The sequence below is a fragment of the Rattus rattus genome, chromosome 6, assembly GCF_011064425.1.
Source record: "Rattus rattus isolate New Zealand chromosome 6, Rrattus_CSIRO_v1, whole genome shotgun sequence".
Lineage (NCBI taxonomy): Eukaryota > Metazoa > Chordata > Mammalia > Rodentia > Muridae > Rattus > Rattus rattus.
In genome coordinates this window covers 61,620,751-61,629,744 of record NC_046159.1, presented here as the reverse complement: position 1 = coordinate 61,629,744, position 8,994 = coordinate 61,620,751, and the positions used below count along the sequence as shown (strand labels likewise).

Genomic DNA, 8,994 nt, shown 5'->3' with positions numbered 1-8,994 from the left:
GTCAAAGGAAGGGGTACCTTGGGAGAGGCCCCCCATTACCATCACAAGGGCTGTCAGACCCCACAATGCGGTGGGGCCCTAAATGCAGGGTAACCCTAACCCTGCAGTGATTGAAACAGATAGAGGGGGAACTCTCCCACACAATGGCGGTCCTGGCCCCTCTCCTCCTCCTCCTTGCACTTCCTCAAGCGCCTTTGTCTTTTGGTCCCTTGGGCTTGGAGGCTCTCTCATTCCCTACAAATGCTGTCCATTAACCTCAGAATGAGGCCTCTAGGGGAAGGCCTGGCCCTTTCTCTCCTTGCCTCATCTCCCAGAAACCCTTCTGGTTCTCTCCTGCACGCTGATCAAAAAAGATGCCCAGCTGTGAAAAAACATCCCTTGGTGTGAATCAGTCCCATAGGAGCTGCTGGTCCTTCCTGGGCTGGACGTTTGCAGCTGGTGCTCAGAGATGGTGGAAGGTGCTCTGTGGTGAGCAGCCTTGGGACAGGCCAATGGCCACACCAGACCCTTTGTCATCTCCCTGTGCCCAAAGTACAGAGTCCTCTGGACCCTCAGTACACATCCTGGTATGACTGTCAAAACAAAGCTGTTCTGGTCTTTGGGGTGACCTGGATTTCTACTGAGGTCCCTGGAAAGGGTGGGTACCAGTCTTCAAAATATGCCAGCACTTGAGGAAGGAGACAAGTCTCAGAGCCTTCTTGGCTCACAAGGAACTCTCTAAAGGGATTTGGTTATTATTTGTAAAATTTTAATCTTGCCTTTTCCCCTACACTTTGAATGAAAGCCATAAACCTGCTTCTCAAAACAAAGAATGGGTGAATGAAAGCCCACATGTACATATCAATGTGTGTACACCACATCCACACCCACATTTCAAGGAATCTGGACCTCTGCCTCTGAACTACATGCTACCAGGAGGAGGCATATAATTTGGCGCCAAAGGGAGCGTAGAGGAAACTCCAGGCCAAACTGAAGGCAGGCTTCATTTGAAGGCTGCCTTTACTCTGAGCCAGCGAGCTGGTGGTCCTGGGTCCTGCACAGGTGTGTGAAGACCCTGCCGGCCCTGTGATGGCTCGGAAAGGAAGCCAGGAGACAAGGTAGCTGTGGACACATCTGTGAGATGCTCAGTGTAGAGGCTGTAGCCTGGAGGGAAGAGAGGACCAGGGAAACTTTCAACAGTGCATGGCTGTCAGGTCAGGCACCACAGCCTCCACTGCTTCTGCATTTTACAATATTCTGTAAAACTAGGAACCATCATTCTAATGTCACTATTGAGCTGGCAGACTAATTGTTCAAGATGATCCAGCTGGGCCCTGAAACTTGTCTGCTATTGACATGGGCAAGAGGAAGATGACCCCTCCCTTAGCCTCCTACAGCAGGCAGGAGAGCTGGCCTCTAGGTTCTCAAAGCTGAAAGCTGTTCCTGTCCCTCACCTGCTGTGGCACTCTGAGGAGCAGGCCTGGAACCTTGCCTGGGCAGCCCGGTAGAGCTGACCCTGGATGTGAAGGTTGTGGGTAAGCTGGCCCAAGGGTGAGTGTGGGAGAAGCAGCTAGGCTTCTTGTCTGCTATGCAGTAGAACTGTCTAGGAAGAGAGCCCCTCCCTTCCTCTTTACCCTTGCCGCCAGCAACAGGAGAGAGTAGGTTCCAAGGAAGTCATGACAACAGGAGAGCTGTGACAAGGGCAAGGAGAGATGCCCGCCCCCTGATTTTACCACCAATGGCAGGCAGGAGAGTTGGTCGCAAGGTCATCAGAATGGGAGAGTCAGCCCTGCCTCTTGTCTGTGGAAGGTGGTGAAAGACCTCCTCCCTTTACTCTCAACATATATGGCAGGAAGGAGAGCTGGCCCCCAGGTCATGAGAGTGGGAAATCTGCCTATGTCCCTCACCGGCTGCAACACTGGGGAGAACAGGCCCTGCACCTCCCCTGGGCAGCAGGGTAGAGTTGGCCCTGGTTGCTGGTGAGCCAGCCCTAGAGGGCATGAGAGCAGGAGAGCTGTGGGCTGACCAGCTCAGATGTCTTTCTGGCCCAGACCTAGGGCTTAGAATTGGTTAACTGTCATCTAACTCATTGATGAACTGCTGGAATATATGAGGGCCGATCTTACAGATCCAAATGACAGCATCTCCTTGACATAGGGTAACAACAGGATATCCAAGAGGAGTCCCTGGAAATTCCAGTATTATAGACCAGCAGAAGCCAGGGGCCTGATGCCAGACCAATGAACACTTGTAAGCAAAGAAGTGTAGACAAAAGGGTAGACTGTGAATCACTCTGTGACACATACAGCTTCCACACTGAAATTCTTTCTTTTCTCTGTTGAGGGGGAGGTTGCAAGGATGGAGGTGGGTACTAGGGGAGGGAGAGATGAGTGGGATTGGAGTGTATGATATGAAATTCACAAAGAACCAATAAAAAGTTAAAAAAAAAAAAGATGACCCAGCTATTGGGCTACATGGGAGGAATGGAAGTCCAGGTCTTCTGGCAGCAAAGGCCACGAAAGTGTGAGGCTGGTGGCTTGTTCTTCCCAGCCTCTTCTGAGGGTGAACAGGTTGGTCCTGTTGCATGAACATTTCTACTACCCATGGCTGCCGAGTGTCCAAATGCCCTTCACTGTCTCCCAGCATAAAACAGGCCAGGGGGCAACTCCAAGCTTTGATCTCCCTCAAGCAGCCCTGTGGTATCCTACAGTTAAATCATAAGGCCACGCTAACGAGCACCGGCTCTCTCTCCTGTCTTTCTTTCAGACACTTCTCCACACTGCCTTTTGCTCAGCTTCGGCTCTGCAGGCTAGCTTTGCTCTGGATAACCTGCATTGCTCATGCTTGGCTGAAGCCTGTCCCCACAGTGGGTAAACAGCTCACCCAGCACCCCGTATAAACCAGGTGATTTAATATACTTCTCTTGGCGGCACTACCAGGGTCAGTCACATATGTTAACAGCACCTGAGGTTACAACACAGCCTCCTCCCACCAGGTTCTTGCCAGCTCTGCTCCTTAGTCAGCTCAGTGGGGACACATTGCCAGCTATCCAGTATTGGTCACAAACCACAGACACATTGTGCAAAAGGAATCAGAAGAAAAATCTCACGACACAGTGGCCTTTGGAGCAGGTATGTAGGTTCTCATTTAATAGCAGTTAAAAGAGGAAGGTATACAGGGGAATGGGGGTACTCATGCTCTTTCCGCAGAGGAGTCCCCCCTTATGCAGCAGCCTGCAGCAGAGCTGCTTTCCTAGTGAGCGCGAGAGGAAAAGGTTCCTTTTGGAGGTACAGATGGATCTCACTGCATTTCTCCCACAACTGTGGAACTGTGCAAAACGTAAAGGCTATTTCCAACATATCAGGGAGGAGTGACTACAATGCAGATGAATAAAAGAGAAGGAACAGAGGAGGGCGGAGGGCGGGGCATGGCAAAAGCAGTCTGAAGGAGGCTTGGTGAAGCCACTCCAAGCCTGCACTCAGAGGTCTAAGGAGAAAACTGGCCACTGCCACCCTTGGGCTTGGGACTGGCTGAGCTGGGTGCTATGGAGCTAAATGGACTGTCAGGCCAGATGCATGACAGTCACCGGGAGATACTGCTTTTGCTAACAGGGACTCTGGGTTCCTGTATGCTGTTCCTGCTCTTCTCCACCCACACCAGTATTACATGGTACTGAGAGCTTTATTTTACTTTTCCCTCGTGAATGATAAACAATAAGTGAGCCACTGACTGTCTGACCAAGGCTCACAAACCAGACTGTCTACAGGGATATGGATCTGGTTGGAAGGCAGCAGATGTCCAGGCAGCAGTGTCTCACCCCACCTGAAACTCTTCAGGGCATGTGGTCTGCAGGCATCTGAGGTAAGGTCACAGAGTCTGAGGTCTACCAGCACACATACTGTGCTCGAGTCTTCAAGGCCAGCTCAGTTTTGAGCCTATGAATAAAATGAAAAAAAAAGTTCCACCTCCTCGATTTATAACTCCCTTGCCACTGTGGGCCCCTGGCTTTCACAGCTCAGAGGTAGCTGCTGCTCTTGTTAGAGAACAGCACAGGCAGATGCAGAGGCAGGAAGAGGCAGGTGGCCGTCCTCACATACTCTGAGGCTGGATGGGATTCCTCTTCAGCAGGACTTTGGCGAGGAAGGTAGACAGTCCTTGGTCCTCCACATGTTAGTCATTTTGTCTATGACAGTTCCTTTGGGACAGAGGTGGCGACTAGATAAGCAGCAAGATGGAGTGATTAAAAGTGTCCCCAAAGGACAAATGCTGTGGCAGCCCACTGTAGATCTCTAAACTGAAGGCTGACAAGCCCCGGTGAAGGGAGGACCTTTCCTTCCCTCTCAGTCAGCTGGACTTCAGGTTTGTGGAATTACTTCTCACCCTTTTCAATAAACAGAGGGCTCCGAGAGATCACCTTGTCTTTGTTCCCGCAGGCCCATGTCCTCCCATGGCTTGTAAGTTTTGAGTATTCTGTGACTCCCTTCCTGAACCTTTTGGCCATTGTGTAGCCTGATGACGTGACTTGAAGGCGTAAGCAGAGCACCTGGGTGGCTGGTTCTCTCCAGTTCTAGAAAGCTGTACCTGTGTAGTGGTCTCCTCTTGTTGGTATTTAAGATTGCTACGGCAAGGGCAAGGCGTGTTCAAGATGGGGTTGGCTGTGATGGGCTAAGAGATATGGAAGTACGGCTGTCCCAGAATTGCACAATGACTGACAAAGGTAATAGGAGATTGAACAGTCTCTCCAATCCTCACTGGAGCTGGAAACACTTTTGTAGCATCTTGGTCAGTGTTCCATGATGCAATTATACTCTCAGCAGCAGTCGAGCTAACAGCTTCCAGAAGTGTCTGAGAGCAAAGATCCCTCTGGCAACCCAGGAAAGCCTTCACGGGATCTCAGGAGTCTATCTGGCTGGCTCCGACTCCAGAGATTAGAGATAGGATGCCAGGAAAGCACTCTTAGGCCAGGCTAAGGGGCAGCTCAGAACATGGGAGCCTTGGGCTTGAGCAAGACAAGCCTTGTCTCTGATGTGATTTAGTTGATGATAGCTGGGCCAGCGGCAACAAGCCATTAGCTACAGCTGAGCCTATCTACCTCATGGTGACAGATCCACTCTCAGAAACACCCAGTCCTATGGTGGCTGTGCCCAGGGTATAGAGCTTGGGACATTTTCTTTAAAGATGGTAGCTGTAAGGCTGTCATTAAAACATGGGTGTGCAATCTCAAACATCCTGAGGCTCTACCCATGGTGAGGCTACTCTGAGACCTCAGGGATCTGAGTGTTTAAAGAGACTGCTGCTGGAGGGAGTGTGAGCCTCTCCCTCAGGGACCTCCAGAAGCCATTGCAGATTTACATTCTGAACCAAGGGCTACGGTCATAAAAGAAGGGACAGAGATGAATGGCATGGGGACTGGGGTCCTGACCCAACTTGACTTTTAAGATTCAGAAAAATAACTCATCTAGTGGGGCAACTTCCTTTTCAGTATGGGACCGAGTGTTTATTCAGCTAACTACCCTTTTTCTGCCACAAGGCTTGGTTAGACCTACACTAATGAAACTGCCACCTATGGATCCAGAGTGAAACTGTCATCTTGCCACATGCCACACTCTCATGAGCCAATAATTCAACCAACAAGGCGGATAGATATACCTGGCTTTGGTATACTACATAGGCATGTCTGCCAGGCTCTACTATGTATGTACGCGAGTCCTTGAGAGCAAATAGGATGTATATTATCATCCTTTCACTTTCTCGTCTCAACTCCCCGTACCAGGCACCCACTAAATTTATGGAGCGCTGGATAAGAGGTGTTCCCCCCGCCCCACGTTGGCACTGACAGTACAGCTTTCCCAGGAAAGTGTGGCAGTAACGTCCCCTAAGCCCTTGTTCTTGCTTATTCTTGTGCCTCTCTTACTATGGGGAAAGGTTATGTGAATACTGTACAGGGGTTAATAAAAAAATACATATGCTCTCTTTGAGGAAGAATGCACAAATGCAGGGCCAGCCCAGGGGAGATCCTGGACCACTGGCTACGGCAAGTGGCCTCTGTGGGTCCAAGGCCAACATTCAGGAGTGGTGGCTGCTGATGAGTCCTCGGAGCTGCTTGGCCACAGTGTCAATCAGTTTCTGTTTATCTCGCTCATTTTTCCGGAACTGTGCAAACATGTTATTCTTGCGGCTAGTGTCTTTCATCCTGAACAGAGAAGGAGAGAAAGGGCAAGGTATTTGAGATAGTCCCAGACGAAGAACAAGCAGAAGTAGGATGATGGCAAGATGTATCTTAACCATTACCCTGCGTGGAAAGGTTGGGGATATTTCCATTGTCCAGCTACTCATTATGGACCTGCCCTTCAGATACCCGTCACCTTCCTGACAACAGGTGCCTTTGGTCAAGAGCTAGCTTTAGAGGGGTCAGGTCTCTATCCTCACTTCTCCCCCACCTGACCCACTCTATGCTTCAGATGAGCACCTTTATTTTTTTTATTTATTTATTTTTTTAGCCATGGTTGGGGATTTCTTTTTCCATCTTTATTAACTTGGGTATTTCTTATTTACATTTTGATTGTTATTCCCTTTCCCAGTTTCCGGGCCAACATCCCCCCTAACCCCTCCCCCTCCCCTTCTCTATCAGTGTTCCCCTCCCCATCCTCCCACCCCCGTCACCGCCCTCCCCCCAACAATCACGTTCACTGGGGGTTCAGTCTTGGCAGGACCAAGGGCTTCCCCTTCCACTGGTGATGAGCACCTTTATAAACAAACATCTGGGACATGACACAACTCTGATGGCCAGCAGATGCCTAAAAATGTCTGGGGTACATTTATTTCATAAGCCTGCTGGGATCTAAGAGATGGAATTTGGAAGTAAGAAAGAAAATATTGTCTTGCAATTAAGTGCAAGAGATTGTGAGAGCCACTGTGTATCTTTGAGCCCCCATTCTACCTGGTCACTCTTTCTTGTCACTGAAAAAATGAAGTGTTGGTCTCTTGATTAGTCTCAGGATTGTGGATGAAAAGTAGTACAGTGGCCGGTGAGTAGTGCTGAGGGAAGCAGGTTCTCAAGGGTCCTACATAATCTCAGATCTTTGTTTCGGTCCTGCTAAAGCTCTGCAGGTGACATTCATGGAGCAGAAATAATTAAGATGGCTCTGTCATGTGGATGGCCCTCCTGGGATGGCAGGGTTAAAGAAAGTAAGACGAGACTGCTGTTACTGCAGTCTCTAGGTTCAGCCAAGGTACCCTGGCAGAGCCTGGGACTATGCTGTTCTCTGAAGGGGGCCTCTAATCCATGGCGTCCATTGCTGTGACTTACTCTGGCCTAGCCTCTGCACCCTGATCTGCAGCTCATAAGTGAGGTAAGTTGGCTGGCACCTTTGTTCTTAGAACTGAACGAGCTCTCTGACTCCCCTGTTCTTAGGGCTACCTGGAGAAAAGCCAGAAGGTCAAAGTTACTCTCTGGCATACTTCCCAAAGGTCTTTGGCCAATCTTGGACCTTTTCCCCTGCTTTGTGGGCAGCTTTTTTGAAGAGGGATATAGTTGGAGACCATGAATCAAAAGATAGGGATCCCACAGATGCAACTTACATCTTGTATAGATGGTATATACCAGGCCCAGTGTGTGTTCATCTATGTTTATACACCCACTGGAATGCATACAGTCCATAAGGGCATTGTGAATGACAAGGAAACACAGCCAGTTCACTCTCTGACAGTGACAGCCAAAGCTAACTGTGACTTTTCTCCCTAGTCTAAGCTCGAGTAATTCTTTCAGGCTGGAGTTTTCCATCTAGCATTCAGTTCCTGCCCATATGTGGAAGCCTGCTCTAGGCCTGGAAGGAGGGCAGATGACCTGACTGGGTTGGAAAGAAGGCACAATGGCCCTTAGGGCCCTGGTGAGCACATTTTGCTATTTTAAACACTAGTTGCACAATTATGTTTGTGAAACTGGCAGGGTTTTACATTATTCTGAAGGACTCCTCTTCCTTTTGCTGAATAAGCTATAAATCCAAACAACATAAAACCAACAGGAAAGAGGAAACAGAGAAGCCCTTTCTACATTTGCAGGACATTTGGCTTGACTGATGTTATAATTTCCTGTAGCAGTTCAGAAATATATGTCCAGAGGTGGTCTGCAGCTCCAAGGGGAGGATCCTGTACTCTACAGGAGAAAGAAGAGCCAAGAGGCAAGACGTTCTTGCCACTGGAGCCTTTGGTTGGAATCATACTCTCAGGTGCTCTGAAAGCTGACAGTCGCATGATGGTTTGTACCCAGGAATGTGCAAAACTTAAAGTGACTCCTCTCCTTCCCTATCTCCTGGAAGTCTAGCATTCTCTCCTCCTTTAGGCAGTCCACTTGTTAGTGACACAGGAGCTTTGTCTTTTCCTAGATAGTACTGCAGTGATATGGGTTCTTCTGTCTTGCTTCACTAGGAAGAGCTGAATTTGGAAAGAGAGGCATGGAGAGTGGCAGCCTCTGGGGCAGCAGGATCAGGCCAGAGGACAGAAGGAACTCATCTGACGCTGGAAGGTGTTGATAAGTGACCTGAGAAGCCTTTCCCTTCCAATATTGGGAGTAAAGATTTCAAGTCTAGTGATGGCTAGGGCTTAGCAACAGCTTTGTTGCATGCTAGGTGAGAATAGCAAGACATCACCAATTGCTATACCTAGGGAAGAGTACAGGACCCCAAGAGAAGTGACTAAGTATCATCTCAAGCATTGGACAAGATTTGCCTCTGTTGAGGACTCTTCATGTGATATATGGGTTCTAGACCCTGAAGCCACAAGCCTTGTTTCCAGGAGCTGGGATTTACCTAGGAGCTCTTCTGTCAGAGCTGAACTTCAGACTCTGAGCCAATAAGCATACCAAGCATGTCAGGAAGCTGAATGGAAGAGATCCTTTCCCTAGAGCTGATGGAAAAGTCCCTGCCATTACTCCCACCCCCAGATGAATGGGTAAACCAAAGGTCTGTAAGAGACAATGAAAGGGATAGTGCCTATTGGGTGGCACCAGGCTAGTTT

At 49.2% G+C, this 8,994-nt stretch overlaps 1 protein-coding gene across 2 annotated transcripts in view; it reads right to left on the bottom strand.

The window, feature by feature from the left end:
- Positions 1 to 3,095: 3,095 nt before the first annotated feature.
- The window catches only part of Exoc6b (exocyst complex component 6B), a 446,009-nt gene continuing 440,110 nt past the window's right edge, over positions 3,096 to 8,994 (bottom strand). For both annotated transcript variants that reach the window (XM_032906207.1, XM_032906208.1), the window contains one exon: positions 3,096 to 6,172. In XM_032906207.1, coding sequence (XP_032762098.1) covers positions 6,046 to 6,172 — 127 coding nt within the window. In that variant the 3' untranslated portion in view covers positions 3,096 to 6,045. The remainder of the gene's footprint in view (positions 6,173 to 8,994) is intronic.